We start from the raw sequence: 19,066 nt of genomic DNA on the forward strand, positions 1-19,066 counted from the left end.
ATCCTCTGGGTTTTACTGTGATTTGTCTGCAGTAAAAGACAAAGCTGATGGTTACATCTGTCTGCCTTTGAGTTGAGTGCTGTTTCTTGTGTGCCATAGCTATTGGGGACCCAGAGGGGAGTTCCTACAAAGAGCATCAGAGTCTCAGTAAGCCATGTGTGTATGTGATGACAGAATATTTTGCGTTTGCTGTATAAATGTGACTTAAAAATCACAAACTGGTGTTATTTTAAAGGTGATTATCATCTAGTAAGTAGAGAGAGATACTGTGATATGACTGAAAATGTTCAATGGCTGTTTATTTTAGGAATTTCAATTAAGAAGTTGGATGAGACTTGTCAGTATGATTTCTGATATACGAGACGTTATATTTTGCAGTTATTGACAGGGTGGTTTACTGAGGCAGGATATTCAGCTCTTCACTTTATTCTTTCTTGTTAAGAGGAACAAAGAAGGGTAACTGGAAAACTACGTGAGGAATAGAGGGCTTAAATAATTTTAATGTTTCTAAATGGAGCATTTAGAAGTACTAGTTGTCAAGGAAAATATATGTGTCAGTAGTCTGATCTTAATATATTTTTTAATACTGTAATTATTAAAATGTATTATTCTTGAATCAAAGCTCATTTCTTCTGGTTATTTTATTTTTTTTTTTTTTTAAGCCAACAGAAACAACTGCAGCTGTTCTCTCATAAGCAGCACATCTAGTATTTTTTTGCAAATACATCCTGGATAACTTCAGACTTGGTATAGTTTTAAAAATAAAAAATAATTGAACTTTAAGTTCTGAACAAGCTTCTGTGCTCCCTTCACCCCCAAGATGTTTTGGTCTTTGAGAGTTCTTCTTTATGCTTAAACTGACAGGGAGATGAAATTCTGTAAGTTTATGATGTCTGTCTGAGTGTCTGTAGAACTGGTAAATATGGGCATTTTGGTTTTGTCAGGCTAGGTAAATGCATTTCCAAAGCTTACCATGGTAAGAAAGCAATGAAACAGTTGGGCTAAGAAAATGGTAGCCAGTTTTCAAGCCACAGTTGGAAAGTGTTAGGAGGAAAAGATTGCCAGCCTTCTTCACCTTCTTCTACCATCTCCCCAAGTGTCTTACTTAATAGGGACTTTGTACAGAAACCAGTCTGAATGGAAAGGGAACTTCTGGGTTGCACCAGAGCCGCCATTTTGGACAGAGCAACCCTTTTGCGCTCTGCCTGGAAAATACCAGCATGGGCGGATTTCAGTGGGAAATGTCTCAAAGTGTAACGCAAGCAGCAGTATTTTCTTCTATCTAATCTTGTAAAATTAGACCCACTCATGAGCAGAAACAGATTTCCATGGCTGTATGTGGGTGCGGTTAAATACAGCCAGTCTTTAGCTTGTGGTAGGTATAATGCTATGGTTGTTGACTTGAGGGCAGAGCACTCATGATTTTGTCGTGTTCTCTCACAAGGATGTCAACCATTTGACACAGTTACATCGACTGCTCTATTGTATAAGCAAATCATAGCACCTTTTAAGTATAGTGACATATATTGCATGTCTTCTCTATTAAGTAGCTACAGTTTTTTAGCCTTTGCATGTCAGACTATTTTTTCAAGCTTCCAGCCAGTATATTATATTCACCATACTGCTGTGTGCCTGTTTATGTAAACATATTTCTTCGTTAAATTCTGACTAAAACAATATTATAGATGAAACTTTTCAAGATATAGTGTGTGTGTGTATATATATACACGCACATACAGTATATATATATATATATACACATACAGTACCTATATATATATATATATATATATATATATAAAAATATAGGTACTGTTTAAAAGTACCTTTTTGTTACCTGTCCTGAGTTAAATTATCAGCCATTTCTGCATGCTCCAGGAATTACGGTATATGTTACAGAGGTTTTGATTTTTTTTTTTCTTTTGAAAAAATAGAGTGAAATGGGTTCAATTCTACTTTATATAATTTGAAATAAGTAGTTACGTATTTTGAATTAAATATCTGTTATTCTGGGTGATGAACAAGTAGGGAAATACCTCATAGTGTATTTAATTGTCTATGTATTTAGTGAGACAAAGCAAACATGAAATTTCATGGTACTAATTCTTTTCAGGGTGAAATTGTACCTAAGATAATTTCCATCTCCCCTGCCTACTGTGCCAGACCGTTCCTTTAAGTTAAATTGTCTGCTGCATGCAGGACAGCTCCGATTTGCTGTACGTGCATTTACTTAAGTTGCATGTTTGTTCTTAGGTTCACCAAAAATCTGTCGCCTGACAAGATCAACCTGAGCACGTTAAAGGGGGAAGGTCAGCTGACCAATTTAGAGTTGGATCAAGAGGTGCTTCAGAACATGCTGGATCTTCCAACATGGCTTGCTATAAACAAAGTCTTTTGCAATAAGGCATCCATTAGGGTGAGTGTTTTATTATGCTGAAGTGGCAATTAACCATATCTTTTTTTTTTTTTTCCCCCTTTCTGTCTCTGCAAACTTTTGAGCAACATTGTATTAACAGAAAATTGGGGTGAATACTTGATAAAATTTTAGAGAAAGATGAAGCTGTTACCAGCAATAATTTCTCACTATTTTTTTTCTCTTATGATGGCATGAAATACATAAAGAAATGGTGAAAATAAACAGTGATTTTAATTTTTTTTTCTTTGTATGGCATGTATTCTTGCATGTTCAGAAATAGAAGTAGAGGTATAAGCTTATATTTGCCCATGATATAATTGGTATCTTTTAATGATTCACTATGTTCTTTTTATGTTTATTTCTTCTATTTCACCCTCTTGTTTTTTTTACTGTTTTCCCTCTTGTTCCTTTCCAATCTCCAAAAATATCTTTTGGAGGGATTCTATCTCTGTGGGAGATGTGAAAACGCTCTAAATCTAGCCAACTTCACTTTTTTTGATCCTGGTGGCTGTGAAGAATTGAAGCAATGTATCTCCTCTCCTAGATTATCCTTGTATTTAGAGTAAGAAATGAAGCTATGGGTTGTTTTGACAGAAGTTATCTGGTCAAATTTTAGCAGTTCCTCAGTCTCTTCTTTCTTTACTTAATACTTTAGTTCTTAATACTTTGTTACAGACAAGCAATTATTTATAGGCCAAGAGAGCAAATGTGGATTTTTATTTCCTTTTAAAGGTAAGAATGTGGAAGGCAGTGTTGCCTTCGCGGATGTTTGACAACTCAGTATTAAAGAGACAGGTTCTGTTTTGCTCTTCTGTGTTTTCCTTTCAGAGCTCAGTAGATTTTGAAGTTTATTTCTTAACACCTGAAAGAGATGTGTGCATAAGTTTCTTATACAGTACTTTCAGATAAACTTTGTAACTTGAAAGTAATGTTCTTTTGAGTCCAGGAGTTATAATTTGTATACCTAAACCACATCCTAAGCAAGTGCTTTATTTTGCTGTATCTTTAATATTTACTTTGTCTTAGGGTAATGTTTTCCATTGCAGATACCATGGACAAAATTGAAAACACATCCCATCTCTTTGGTGAGTCCTGAGATCAAGTCCTAAATATAGACTGTGTAGCAGAATTTATCTCAAATATTTATATTGTTCTCTCAAATTAATTCTAGAAATAGTTGAAACATTAATGGACAGTTACGAAGTGTCCTCTGGGTAGCAGCAGATCAAGATACCATAATGTTTTTGTTAGTTTACTGTTGTAATTATTTAATCTTTTTTTCTTTGGGCATTGTCATAATGTTTGGCTGTTAGCTGATTTCTGTCAAGATCCTCAGGCGTTACGTTTTAACTCAAGTTCATCTGAAGGGTAGTTATTTGTTCAAGTAGTACTTTTACAAGTTCCTACCTATCTTTTAGAGCTATCTTTTTCTGAGGACTTTTCTGTTCTGTATCTGCAGTCTATCCGGTGGTCCCAGTTACGGCAGGTTTGGTACAGACAACATTCACAGGATTTCTATAACACCCTAGGATACAGCTTGGATATAAATAGGATGTAAAAGATATATGTAAGACTCAAAACCAATTAGAATGGATTCTGTTTCTTGCACTTCTTTTATTTTTCTCTTTAATGAGTTTACTGAGAAACGTGGTAACACCAGAAATAATTTGCTTGATGGTGGTTAAACTTTCTTAATTGGGCTTGCCTAGGAATGAACAGGCCTTTAACTGTTGTGTTTCCCAGACACACGGTGACTTTTTGAATGTGCTTCTGATTCCTTAGCTCTGAATCAGACTTGGAAAAAAAGATGTTGTTTTAAATACTTGATGGATTTGCTAGTGACCTAGTTGTAATGTACTAATGCCTGTGCCGCTTTTCCCTGACACAGAGATTAAAGGATGGTAATGCTGAAGTGGGATGGTTCAACCTCTTGCCTGTAAGATGCAATTGCCAAATTAGGAAAGCAGTTTAAGCCATGGTATTCTTAAGGATTACGTACTTTGACCTACAGTAACAAGGCCAGTTTGCTTTGCTTGCTGTGAACTTACTTTAGTAATCTTTGAGGTTAAGGTGATTTTCAAGGTCAACTTTGTTATATAAATTTTTTCTTGAACAAATGTGTTAAATGAAAACTGACATCAAAAGATAACTGTTCAATGGTAGATTGTACAACAGTCTTTCTGACTTCTCAAGGAAGACAAATGTAAAGGCCTAAGTGTCCAACTTCAGCCCTTTATTACATCTGAATTTCCACTATTTCGGTTGGGATATCTTTATCACTGAAACTTTGATTACATTTTAATTAACATTCCCTAGTTGGCATCCTTTTTTGCATAGCTTAGGGGGTAGCTAGAACCCAGTTGTCTAGCCAAAAGTACTTTCTTGGAACTGAGTCATCCTTTGTAAAACTCCATCTGTTAACATAGTGGCAAATATTAAATTTCCTTTGCTCTTCATCAATCTCTCCTCCTGTTTCTATGTGATGAGCAGTAAAATTTTGAAGATTGCTTTGTAGACCTGTGGATGCTATGCAGCAGTTTTTCCTCTAACAAAGTACAAATAGATTCCAGTGAGGAAACAACAGACAGATGTCTACATCCAGGTGTTCGTAATTAACTCTTATTTATATTACATAGAATTCTGTATTCAGTGCCCTACTGTTCTTTGCATGAATCGTGTAACAAAGGAGAATGTTCCAAAGGTCTTAATTTAACCTCAAAAGAACGGTCAAACATTCCAAAATGGTAGGATAACTAGAATAAACCTTTGCTTCCCCTGTCCCTCCCCAGACTAAGGGATTAGATTCCCCCCCCCCCCCCTATGTTTTGCAAAGCAAGTCATTAACTGAGACAGCAGTATTCACAGTATGGTGAAGTATAAGAAAATACGGAGTAGGAAGCTAATGAGTTTCTAGGTAGTAGCCAGGGATCACGGATAAGATCTATGATCTTATCACTTTATGGACAAGAGTAGCATAGTTTGTGGATCAAGTGAATTGTGGTGATCAGCATGATAATAAAGTACAGTAGGTAGGGCAGGTTGACCTGTGAAAAAATCTAATTTGAGGACAAAGCTTTTTGGTGTGTTTTGTCTGAATGGCGAAGGGAGTAAATGGAGGAATTCAGAAGAGGTGGTATGAACTCAGAGCTAGACAGGGACATAATATTAGCTGTTGAGTTTCTAATGAGCATGAAATGGGACAAGATTGCAGAACTATAAGCCTTAAATCAAGAGCCTTCCCAGTTTATATCAAAATTTAGGTCACAAACATTGCACTGTGAATAAGCTAGGAGATTAATGGATTTATTCAGTTGCTAGAAATAAAGTTTTGCTTTTGGTATATTCACATCTTATTCTTCATCCCTGTTATTATGCATTATGTGTAATTTGTGTTATAGCTCTGCTATTTGAATAAAGCCTTCAATTAAAATAGCATTTGGGTCTCATTCCCTTAATTCCCAGCTTCTTTTTTAAGGATCCCACTTCAAGTACCAAAAATACAATAACAGCATACAATTATACTAGAATATGGTGTGTTGCAAATTATACTAGAATGCATCTTTCTATAAAATACTTCTGCTAGATTAGCCAAGAGTCATATAATGAATTTTTATGTACAGATTCTGTTTTAAAGATTCAGCGCTAAACTTCCACTACTATTATGAATTTTAGTGGACTAGGTTCAAATATTTTCCATTAACATTTTTTTGAACTGTGTTAAATATTTCTTTGAAAGAACAACCATGTAGGAAGAAAACCCAGATGAGTATGCATTAAATCAATTTTTTTTTAAATGCCCTTTTAAAAATGCTATTTTTCAAAGTATATACGATGGGTAAATAATGACAAAGAATCAAGAATTCTACAATCCAATATTTAACTGGGGCAGTGTGTTAGAATTCTCAAAATATGAAAACCTTTATAAACAAATTTAAAAAATAAAAGTAATTCTGGTACTTTACAAAAGTTTATGGGAAAATGCCATGGTCCGGAATGTCTTACGTATATTTAGAAAAAGAATTTCAGTGATTTCTTTCTTTCTTTCTTTCTTCATACATCAGCCTTTTACTTTGTTACCTCTTATGTCACCAACTTTTTTTCTGTTGTTTTTCAAGTCCTTGGATAAAGTTGTAATGGAAATGAGCACATGTGAAGAACCACGAGCCCCTAATGGACCCTCTCCTATAGCAACTGCGTCAGGACAGAGGTCAGCAATGATCCTTTCTTGTACTTGATCTAAAAAAAAGTTTAATTTTCTCTTTTTGAATTAGTGTAGAACACTTAGATCCACTGCATATTTCCTGTAGTATATAGTGTTGCAGCTCTAAAATATTATTACTTCTGGACAGAGTTACATATGTATGCTGATAGAGCTGTTTAATTTCAGACCTGTGTCTGGAAAAAATATCTAAACCGTATATGGAACTTGCTAGAAATGTTTCATTTAAGTATAACTACTCCATTAAAAATATACTCATTTGATTTGTCTTTAATTTTCAAAATTTTAAATATCTTGCCTTTCAACTTATTTGGAAAATATTTATAATGGTGTGCGAGTGTGTGTTTTGTATAATGAATGTTATTAAGATTTGTTAGTGTGGTATTTTAATGTTCTAGTTTCTTTATCTTATAATTCAAATCTTATTGAAAGATTTCATGCTTGCTATATATCTGGTAATCTGGGAAGATGACATATCATTACAGCAGTGTGTTTTTTTTTTTTTTCCCCAATCTTTTTCTTTTATGGACCCAAAATGTTTTTCAGTGAGCATAGGGACCCATATATAGAGAAATGAATTTTATGATACAATTCGTTTTCTTATTGTAACTTATGTATAATACTTAGAAGTAGTCCATGAGTCTCTGTCTCCTTGTACAGAGTACAGCTTGAAAATCATTGCCATAGAGATTCTGTGTAGGATGAAAGTTATAAAAAGGCAAAGGAATGACGAACCACATAAACTGTACTTTTAAAACAAGCAGAAAAAAACCCAAAGCCAAATAAATTTACATGTTAAAAGAGTATATGAAACAGTATTTTCCATTCACTAATCCAGAACATTCAGAGTGGTTAAGATTTTTACTAAAAATTTAATTGCAACTGCTTTATCTCAGTGCTGGAATACCTGTTGATTTGGTCTGTAAATTTGACTATTTAGGATGCCTTTCTTTAGTAGAATGAAACAAAGCGAACTGTTTATACTATTTTGCATATAAAAAGGTAGTTGTCTTAATGGGCAGTATAACTTAGCTCATAGAGAGAAATACCAGCCAGATTGGAACTGTCAGATAGTTCAACACTAATTACTCTTGTATACATGAAGAAGAGTAATGTATCTACATAGTAGTGTAGATTGTTTTAATACAAACACAGCAATTTTTATCTATAAGTATACCAATCTATGCGTATTTTACCATGGAAAGTTGTGTTAATTGTTATAGTTCATGGAGTTTGATCATTGTCCAAAATATGTTCTTTATTCACAGAATGATTGTTTTGAGATAAGGATCGGGGGTAGAGAAGAAGTTAGTGTAAATTGGGTCAAATATTTAACAAAAAAATTGTAACTGATAAAGAATAAATTATGAACTTATATTATGGTCTGTGTTATGTTGTATTTCAGTTGTTTAATAAGTATAATTTGTGACATTTCCTTTGTCTTGTAATTAATACATTGTCATTTCACCTTCTAGTGAATATGGCTTTGCTGAAAAAGTGGTAGAAGGAATTTCGGTTTCTGTGAACTCCATTGTAATAAGGATTGGTGCAAAAGCCTTTAATGCTTCATTTGAACTTTCCCAGCTAAGAATATATAGTGTAAATGCAAATTGGGAACATGCTGACCTGAGATTTACCAGAATACAAGAAGGTCAACGTGGAGAGGTGAATATTATCTTTTGCTAACTTTTTTTATGTTATTTTTGTGGTAGAAGAGGAGGTAGTTGAAATGCACACTAGGAAACATGCTGTTACCAGGAATGGAGAAACTGCACTCAGTAATTTCAGCTGTTCCCTAAGAACCCAAGGACATAAAAATGGTAGGTGAGAGTCAGATCAAAGGATATGTCTCTAGCAGTGCCCAAAGGGGATGTTCAGGGAAGACTGAATACCAAGGCAAGCATATGTAGAGCTTCACTGTTACATTCTCCAAGACTCTGACCATTTTAAAATGCAAACTACAGCAGATGTGAAGAATACAGGGAGGAAAAAAAAGTCAATATTAACTAAGTTTTTTTTTTAAATTTTTAAAGCTTTAGCTGGTCATTTATTTGCTTGTGAGAGTTTTCCTAAAAAAGATTTTTTTCTTTAAACAATTTTAACTGAGTTCTAGTAAAGGTTCTATGCAAGAGTTGAACATTTTTCTGGGGATAATTAAATCATACATGTACAAAAAAGTAATAGCAGTAAAGTACATACTTTGCTGCTCTCCGTGGAAACTAACATGCAAGTCCTGCATTGCTGTACATCGTTCTTTTGTTTTCTCCCATGTAACTGAAGTAAAATGTATACTTAGTGCAAGGCTGATGCTGAATGTTGTATTTTCTATTGACAACTACTTACTTTTGATGTGCAGCAGACCTTGAATGCAGCAGACCTTGAATGTATAGGCGTTTTTTTTTTTTAAAAAAAAAAAGGTGAAACTTAGAGCTAATTATTACTGATTATTAATTATTACAGTTTCCATCATGTCCCTTCTGCAGTTTATCTGTGTGTTAATGAAGTCTAAATAGGAAGAATTCAAGTTTGAATAGATGGAATTTTGTATTGCTATATTTTTTGATTTTATGCTTTTTAAGAAGAATTTGGTTCGGAATAGTCTCCCCCTATACAACAGTGCTTTCCCTGAGGAGCGTTTCATTAGGTTCAATGAGTTCTGGAAACACAAACTTGTAGGAACTGTAGCAAGTGATTTGTTAGCGATAAATTACATTAAAATAAATGGTGAGAGAACGAAACCAACACTGTACTATAAAGGTAATTTATGCTAAAAGGTAATTTATGCTAAAAACATTTTAAGGAAGCAAGTTCTTCTAGATCATGTTCTACCTACACGTAGTATAATGAGGAATCTCCTTAGAATTTTTAGGAGGTTCTGTTTACACTGCTTCTGGACAAACAGGGTAGATACTTTCCTTTTCTGCAAACAGTATTTTTCAGGCTGCTTTTCACTATGCCTTTCTATCTTTTCTACTTCATTGTGTGTACCTCCTCAGACAAGCTGGGTATGTTTTACTTAAGTCTCTGCTTATATTTACAGGACGTAGGCCGTACAGTTTTCTGAATGACAAGAGAATGGCAACTGCAAAATAAGACACATACCTAACAAACTCTTCCCTCTGCCTCTTCTCCCTGTGGCGGAACTTTTTTCTTCAAAGAGTAATGTAGGGATGAGTTTTAAGGAAACTAGAATTAACTTTTTTTCCTCTTGATGTCCCAGTTTATTTGATTTTCCATGTTGCTACTGGATAATCACTCATTTTCCTATATTTGACTTTCAATATCCAGCTCTACTTGATGTTCTTGTGTTGTTATTTTCACATTTGCCTACTGTCTTCTAGAAATCTATCTCCTGGTTTGAAAGTTTGTGGAGTCTATGTAGTTTAAAATATATTTAATGTTTAACTTTCTTTCTTTAATTGAAACAAAAAACTAAAACCCCCTACTTTTTTGTAGCTTTGCTTCCTTCCTGACTCTGTTCCTACATACTAGGATTTAGCGTTCTGAGACCACACTAGACAATCTTTTTTGCTCTCTACTAAAAGCAACCTAGTATGAAATATGCCTTCATTGTTGTTTTTTTTTTTTTTCTGAATATTTTAAATGCTGGTTCTTCCTTCTGCCTGCTTTGAACTCACTTGACATTTCTGCGATATTCTGGAGGTAAAGAGCGGGATCAGGGCTTTTATTCTTGACACCTCTAAGTGGAATAAATGAGTAAAATGTACTTGTTCATATAGCTCTCCGTGAAGGATGTGTGTGTCCGTACAGATATATGCGTACACCCACATGTGCTTCTTCACATACTTTGTTGGAAGTAAACCATCATATTTCATGAAGGTGTTTTTCTCTTTTTCTCTGTTTAAAGGTTTTGACTTTTAAAGAAATCAACTGGCAGATGATCAGAATAGAAGCGGATGCAATCCAGAGTTCGAAGCATGAAATCATGAGTGCTCCAGTTCGACTTATTACGAACCAATCAAAAATTAGGGTCACACTTAAAAGAAGGGTAAACTTGAAAACTTTGAAATCTTCTATTATTTTATGAATTCATAATTAACTTGTGCTCTCCATGCATATATGCATATTGTAAAGATTTTTAATTTAATCCAGTTTAATTTTTTATAACATATAATCAGTAAGACTGAAAGAGTGGTCAGAATTTAAATAACTGCAGGCAGAATTTAAAAATGAAGAACTTCCACAGGTCCTACTAATTAAATTATGTGACCTCCAGAGCTTTATTTATGATGATGCATCTTGTCTTATCTCTCTAGATTCAGACGATATTTACATTACTTATGGTTACATAAGCAGTTCAGAATTCAATGCATGCTACGCACATAATAAGTTAGGCACAAATAAAGATGCTGTGGTACATCATAGGCACTTTTTAGTTAGTAAGATAAATAATAAGAGTATCTTTCATTTAAAATCTTATTCAATATGGGAGAAACTTCCTTTTAAAGAAGTGTGAGGTTCTATTCAGTCTTTGTCATACATTTGATATAAGACACTTTTTAAAATTTTCATTCTATAGCTAAAGGATTGTAACGTGGTGGCATCAAAACTGGTTCTGATTCTGGATGACTTGCTGTGGGTTTTGACTGATTCCCAGTTGAAAGCCATGGTGCAGTATGCCAAATCTCTTAGTGAAGCCATAGAGAAATCAACAGAGCAGAGAAAAAGCTTGGCTTCCGAAACAGCTCAGGTATGATAACTGGTTGTCTCACTTTATGAGTATCAAGTTTTTAAAAATATAATACAGTGTGGTTAGTTGCATTAGTTGATTTTTTTTTGAGGATGCAAGTTACTAATTTTCATTCAACTGTCTATCTTGAATTACATCATGAATGATCACGGTAGTATAAAAGACTTAATTTTACAAGATTTTGTGTATTAATGTCAATTACAGGAAAGAAAAAAATGTTTCTATATTCATGTACAGAGTATTTTGACTTCTGTGTTTACTTAAAAAATGATAAATTATTTAGTAAATATGGTCTTAAAATAGTTTCTGATGAAATTAAGAGACACTAAAGTAAACTTAATGCATGAATAGATACACTTACTATAATGGTTTAAAGTGCTGGTCCAGTTTGTTTTCGTGGTCCTGAAATGCTAAGTTTTAATCAGAGCTTTCCTTAATGTAGCTCTCTTGTTGGAATACATGGTGAAAAAATAATTCTACTTTTAACATATCTGCTGGCATAGACGTTATGTTTATGCTGTATGTAAAATAGTCTTACATAAACATTTGTCATCTTTCAGCACATATAGCATGCTAGACCAACTGGTCTTTCTAGTGAGTGTTGTGGGGAGGATCTCTTTTTGTCTGTGAAGCAGCAGCACAAATACCCTGATAAAAGATGGGACTGTAAACCACAATTTATTACTAGGACTGATTGAATAAATTCACTTGTGTAGAATCTCATACAATAAAGCTATTGTACTGTAATGCAGAGTTCAGTTCTTGTGGTGGTCCTGATGATTTGCAAAGTGATTTGATGGTTCAGATACAGCAATCAAATGGCTAGCTGTCACTGAGCAGGGAGGTTCTGATTCTTCAATTCCCTGTACTTGCATCTTGCCGATTCCCTGATCCTGGCGCTGGCTTGTGTTTGAGCCTATAGTGATACAGTTTGGGGAGCTAAACTAGCAGAAATGATGCCAGCAAAAAAATATTTTTGTGCTAGTCTGGCTTGCAACAAAAATTGGAAAAATACCAGTGCTGCAAGAACAGGGTATAATGATGTGGGGAAAGGGAAAAACAGGGCGTGAATTGACATTGTCTCTTTGTGACACCTAGCCATTAGATCAACCTATCTGTATTCTAAAATAACACTCTTAAATCTCATTCACAATCCAAAGTGAACATAATGTGTATGATGCATATTTTTCCTTATTTGAAAGGCCTATTTATAGTAAGTGAAGAGTTGTGGTGGTTTTAAGCTTGAAGGAAAGGATAAATTTCTACCAATTGATGTGACTAAATATTTTCAGAGCTCTGCTCCTGCACCCAGCTCTCAGCAGGTGAAAGCGCACCAGACTACAGCAGCAGCTGATCAAAATGATGCAATAGTGAAATTGTTTAATGATTTCGATGTTAAGGAAACTTCTCATCACTTAGTAATTTCCCATTTGGACCTACATATATGTGATGATATCCACTCTAAAGAAAAAGGTAACTGTTCAGGTTTTGCTTTGCCTTTTTTTTTTTTTTTTTTTAAAGTAACATGCATATAAACTGTAATTGTCTTTACTGGATTCTTCAAAATGTCTTCTAATGTTAATCAACAGCTTTTATTTTAGAGGAATTGTCTTCCTGTGTCTCTAGACACATATAAAATTGGCTAGATGCCTCTAGCAGGAGAATATTACATTGTTAAATGCAATTACTTTAAAATAAATATAACAAATAGCTAATAGTACTAGAATCTTCAGTGCTTTTTTGTCTTCTAGAAACTGATTCTGTCCAGACTGATGGTTTCTGCTGATTTTTCCTTTATATTGCTAGCTAACTGTATTATCAGCACTGCAGTGGCAATAGTACTGTTGCTTGAAAGGGTCACTGTGTAATCTGTTCATGTAAATATTCCTTATAAAATACAGATAGTTTACACTAATAAACAAGCAATCTTCTCTATGTTACTAATTTTGAAAATTTAGGATGTTCTGCAGCAAATTGGAGGAACAAAACAAGTGTTCTGAGGCCTTATAGTTTTTGTCTGTAGTACTTGTACTATTTTAATCAAAGGCTACTGCAGTGTACCATGCTTATAATTAGAGGAAAAAAGACAAATGACCCATTTCATGCCTTTTAAAGTCGTCAGAAGAGAATGAAGAATCAGCGTATATTCAAGGAGCTGGCTAGTCACTGAAAAATGTACAGAGGGATACAAGGTCTGCTGTAAAAGAGAGTGAAAAACTTAGGACTTAGTGAATGTATTTCCATGACTAGGAAAGATACTTGTACAGCAGCAGAGCATACAGCTCACTGGCTAGAGATAAATGACGTGCAAGGAAATGTGTCTACTGAAGTTGAGATTTATTGTTCTCAGAGAGATCTCTTTTTTTCAATCTTTTTTTTTCCTTTTTTTAATGAAATTTTAAATTTAGTGGAAAATCAGGACAGAGAGATTCTCAGCATCCCTCTTCACTGCAGGAATATCTGTCAGATAAGAAAACAGGTTATATTTACAGTATTCTTGTACATCTGTCTTTGATCATAATCTTCAGTATGAAAAGTTTTGTTTCAGAAAAACTGCAGGATTACGTGTACAAAGAGTTTGTTACCTTTATTTTTCAGTAACATTTAAAATAATATGCAGTTTGTTAGTAGTGACTGAGCACAGAACATAGATTTCTTTCTACAAGCTGATCTTTAGAAAACAGTGAAGACGACCTGAATGAAAATTCTGAGGGAAGTTGATGAGATTGTAGGGGGGGAGAGAGATAGTAGAGGGGGAAGAAAGAATAGCTGTTAGGTGTTTCAGGGAACATTAGAACTACCGTTCTAAATCCAAGATCTGCAGAGCTGAGCATTGCTTTATTTTACAGATTCAAATAGACGTGTCACAGGAGGGGCCATGCAGCTTTCTTTCAGCTATTTAACAGTGGACTATTATCCATTTCACAAAGCAGGTATGAAAGTGAGCATTTTTTGAACTGCCTGTAAGTGGAACTGCATAGCTAAAATTAAAAAATAAATATGTGTATGTGGCTTGAATAGTAATAGTTTTACAAACACTTGAAATATACACTTTCTGTATGTAAAATGAAACAACAAAAACAATCTGGAACAAATTAAATTCCTGTAAATGAACTATTCTAGGCCAAACAGTTTTCCTGTTCACTGTTTCGTTTCGCCAGCAAAATGGTGTTTGCACTTTTCTGACATGAAAAAAAATGTGTTTTGACAGGAGAAGACAGACTGAGAATTCACTAATTGGATACCTACGGGAGTCAGATGCAGCCTTCTAATATGGCAGATTTCTTTCCATATAGAAGTTTTATCATTTTATGGGCATTTACAAACTGCTTTTTTTTCCTAAACAAGAACGCTAGTGTGTAGGGAGTCAGCTGGGCAGCATTTAGTTATATTTTTGGGGAATTTTTATGGAAACATCTGCTAGCAGTTTCCAACCAAGAATTTCTTACAAAGCATTCCTAGTAAATCTGTTCTTCAGAAGTCTTAAAATAAAATTCCAGCAGCAATTATCCAATTATCAAAAAAAAAGAGACAAAAGAGGTTTGCTGTTGGATTTGTGATCAAATGCAATCTATTTCAGTGTGAGAGGGACTTCTGCTTGGGGGACTGGGGGCATTGTGCTTTTGTTTTGCTTTTTACGAACACAAACCAGTCTCTTTGGAGTGATATCCATGCGCATTAAAGACAGGAATTAGCAGTAGCTTGCTGCAGGTCATTCTTGTCACTCATGGATGCAGATGGAATCATTTAATGCCAATCTACTTCATTTCTAAATAGCAAGTATAGTTTTAGCACCTTATAAAATTTATAGTAATTTAGCGTGGGTTAGACAAGCATATTCATTTCTATAGATTGGCCCAATATCAGTTGAGTTGTGTAATGTTAGTTTTCTTTCCTGTGAAAGTGGGAACTCAAGTCACAGGTGTTTAACATGCCTGTCTTGTGACTCAGCTGTTCATATACCGTTTTTCATTGCTACTTCCTACCAAGTCTAGGGGAACATCTGGTCTCGCTATTTACACTTTCTGTGAGGTCTCCTCTTGAAAGGAGGAAGAAATGGAAGAAGTAGACTAATAATTAGATTTTTCTTTTGGAAGAATTTTTAGCCAGGTTGAAGCAGTAGGCTCTTGGATCGGCATGTTAGAAGACAACTGAGAATGCTTTAAAAGAAATGAATACTTGGGGCATGACTCCCACAGCATGAAAACACAGATGGAAACAGTCATCTGTAGGGCAAAGGTAGTGTTCTCCTGCAGTCTTAAACAGTGTTCCATACGGTATGTTCAAGTAGCAGAAATCAAAGTCTCTCTAACAGCAGGCAACCACAAAAACATGTAGGAGGGTGCTCCTCTTTGGTCCAGTCTGTGGAGGGGAAGGGCCCATGCCAGAACTTTTTCTTTCCAATTTAAGAAGTTGTCATCTTCTCACTATTTTAGAATAATGTGGCAATTCTATGGGCGAACAATTGTAAGAGGTGGGAGAGCCCCTTTACTCCAGGGAAAAGGAGCACTTTTTAGTTTTGTAAGTTCAAAGGGAGTTCTCTACCCATGTAGGTGTCATGCTTATATATACTGCTGAGTCTGGTACTGTCATCTGATATGCAGAGCACTTTACTGAGATGAGATGCTGCAATACTGTGTCCTTAAAGAAAACAGCATATTAATACTTCCTAACAGCGGGCAAGGAAGAAACAACTATGTATCTCTGAGACTGTTACCAGGCTGTTTTCCAGTTTTGTACTTTTCTGGCCCATGGAATATTTAGAAATGCTTCTTTTGGTATAGTCTTTCTGGGAATTGCAATGAACTCTTCAGGAAAAAGTCCTCAATAATTAATAATAATATTTGCAGATGGAGCTATTGTGGGTTTTTGGTTTTGTTTTGTTCCATACCACAGCAAGACTAATGGGAGCGTGTGTGCTTTAAGATACACTTCTAATCCGTTGAGCATCAATCGTTCCAACAACAGCCTTTCATAGTACTTAAGAAAAGTGAAGCAGGATGTGGGTCCATTGACTGTGATAGTCCTAACGTAAGACAGACTGTTGCTGGATGTTGTAAACCTGTCTGTACAGCAATCCATTTCTTTACTGGTCTTCCCAGACCTGCTCTCACAGAAGCTTATACCAGATCCCTTACCTGTGCAGCTGATCTTGTTCACCAAGATTCCCAGGTTGTTCTGCAAAGCTGCTTCTCAGCTGGTCAGCCCCTAGCCTGTACAGTTGCACAGGGTTATTCCTGTCTGGGACTTAGATTTTCCTTTGACCTTCCTACTGGGTCACTTTTCTAGCCTTTTAAGGTCTCTGTGAATGGCAGCACAACTACCTGGTTTATCAATTATTTCTCCCATCTGCAAAGTTACAGCCTGTTCTATCATCCAGGTTATTAATGAAGTTATATTGTCCCCAGTATTGACCTTTGGGATACACCACCACTATTGACTGCCTCCAGTGGACTTCATACTGCTTGTCCCAGCCCTTTGAAACCAACAGTTAAACCAGTTTTCTGTCTACCTCACCACGTACTTATCTAGTCTGTACGTCATCATTTTGTCACTGAACATGTCTTGGGACAGTGTTGAAAGCCTTGCTGTAATATTCAAGGTAAACAACATCCTCTATTCTTCCCTCATCACCAAGCCAGTCATCTTACAGTAGAAGGCTATGAAGTTCAAGAGGCATGACTTCCCTTCCATTAATTCATGCTGACTAGTCTGTCACCTTCCTGTCCTTAATGTGTTTTGAAATGGTTTTCAGGATTCTGACTTCTCTGCTGCCTTCTTGGGAATTGAGATGAAGCTGTTGTTCCTTTTGTCCTTCTTGAAGATAGGAATGACACTTGCTTCCTTTCAGTCCTTAGGAACTTCTCTTGATCACCATTCACTAATAACATTTCAAAGATAATTTGGAATGGCCTTCCTGTGGCATTAGACAGCTCTCTCAACCCTCATGTGCATCCCATCAGGATCTGGTGGACTTGGGCATGTCTAATCTGTTAAAGTGTTTCCTAAGTTAATGCTCCTCTGCTGAGGGGAAGGTCTTCTTGCTCCAAACTCTCACATGGTCTCAGGGACCTAGGACTTTTGAAGGCAAGTTTTACCAGTGAACATTGTGGCAAAGAAGGCAAAGAGGATCTCTGCCTTCTGCATGTCCTTTATCACTCGGTCTCCTGCTCAAGAGCAGCAACTCCAAATTTTCCCTAGTTTTCCTTTTGCTGCTGATACAGCTGTAGAAGGGTTTCTTGTTGCTCTTCACATGTCTTACTAGATGTCATGTCAGCTTGTGAGGTCAGCTTCGGCATTCCTAGCCCCATCTTCTGTATTCTTTCTGGGTCACCTGCTGCTGCTTCCACATCTTGTACCCTTCCTTTTTATATTTGAAATTAGTCAGGAACTCCTGGTTCATCCACAGAGGCCTCCCACCTCTTCTGCTTGATTTCCTGCTTTTCAGTGTGGATCTTTCTTGAGCTTGGAATTGATTCTTGAAAATCAACCAGTTTTCCTGTACCCCTCCTCTATCCAGGGTTATATACCATGAAATTCTTTCAAGTACTCCAGTCTGTTCTCCTGAAGTCCTGGGTTGTCATTCTGCTTTTTGCCTTGTTGCTTTACCTCAGGATTCTGAACTCCACCATCTCACGGTAACTGGAGCCAAGGCTGCCCCTGACCTTCACATCCCTGGCCAGTTCTTCCTTTTCGGTAAGAATCGGGTCCGGCAGAGCATGTGAATGTGATACTTCTTCCAGTTGTCTGAGGAGCGCCTCATGGTCTTCGAGATGAGATGACCTGATCTGTAAGCTCTCGGCTGGTTGATCATGCATCGCAAGGCACCGCTCTCACAGTAAGGGACACTCCCCCTCCTTGCCTTCCCAAAGAGCCTGTATCCATCCTTAGTGGTGTTTCAGTTGTGTGTGTCTCTGTGATCCCGATAAGATCATAGCCCTGCAACTGCATGCAGATCTCTAATTACTCCTGCTTCCACTTGTTCCTCATGCTGCATGCATTGGTGTAAAGTTACTTCAGAGAGGCACCCACCCATACTGACTTCCCAGGAAGGGTAAGAGACCTTTCCCTGTAATGCTGCTGTCCTGTAGTTTATATGCATATGCCTGGGGTGACCCCACTTTATCCCTGTTTTGGAAAAAACCATCCTCATGGACTTGAATTTAATCTATGATTCTATGATTCTACCTCTGCCCTCTTGCACTCTTCTGTTTTCTTCCCTTTTCCCTTCTCTTCTTCCTTAGCTAGAAAGATGCAAATAGCCATCAAAACACTACGAGGTAGGAGGATGGGGAAAAATGCCATCTCCTGTGGTACTTTTGTCTGTTACTGTGTCTTCCATGCTGAAATCTTTGCTTTTAGACTTGAAATCAGAATTTTTTCCCAAGGCATTTTCCTATTTTAATGTCAACTGTATTTACACAACTCCGGTGTTAGTTTCCACGTCTTCATTAAGTCCCAAATGAAGTAAGTTTTCACATACTGATACTTAAAGAGCAATGTACTGCTTGGTAAAAGTTACTTGTATTGCATACTTACGATTGAACAGGTTAGTAGACTGTCTTTACAGAGACTCTTAGAAGATATCCCAATTTCTTTCAGAGGTTTAAATGCTTTACAAACAGAAACTTGCTATAAATAAAAGAATTTCCACTGGTATTGATTTTTAAGGCTGTGTACTGTGCTAGAATACTGATTGGTTTCTTCTTGGTCGTTCAGC

At 36.0% G+C, this 19,066-nt stretch overlaps 1 protein-coding gene across 3 annotated transcripts in view; it reads left to right on the forward strand.

Annotated features, from left to right (window-relative positions):
* The window catches only part of UHRF1BP1L (UHRF1 binding protein 1 like), a 56,863-nt gene that overhangs the window by 14,990 nt on the left and 22,807 nt on the right, over positions 1 to 19,066 (forward strand). For all 3 annotated transcript variants that reach the window (XM_040556388.1, XM_040556381.1, XM_040556395.1), the window contains 8 exons: positions 2,254 to 2,416; positions 3,463 to 3,501; positions 6,532 to 6,623; positions 8,111 to 8,300; positions 10,504 to 10,644; positions 11,176 to 11,346; positions 12,639 to 12,819; positions 14,196 to 14,279. In XM_040556388.1, the coding sequence (XP_040412322.1) occupies positions 2,354 to 2,416; positions 3,463 to 3,501; positions 6,532 to 6,623; positions 8,111 to 8,300; positions 10,504 to 10,644; positions 11,176 to 11,346; positions 12,639 to 12,819; positions 14,196 to 14,279 (961 nt within the window). In that variant the 5' untranslated portion in view covers positions 2,254 to 2,353. The remainder of the gene's footprint in view (positions 1 to 2,253; positions 2,417 to 3,462; positions 3,502 to 6,531; positions 6,624 to 8,110; positions 8,301 to 10,503; positions 10,645 to 11,175; positions 11,347 to 12,638; positions 12,820 to 14,195; positions 14,280 to 19,066) is intronic.

This window comes from Cygnus olor, chromosome 1 (assembly GCF_009769625.2).
Source record: "Cygnus olor isolate bCygOlo1 chromosome 1, bCygOlo1.pri.v2, whole genome shotgun sequence".
Taxonomy (NCBI): Eukaryota; Metazoa; Chordata; class Aves; order Anseriformes; family Anatidae; genus Cygnus; species Cygnus olor.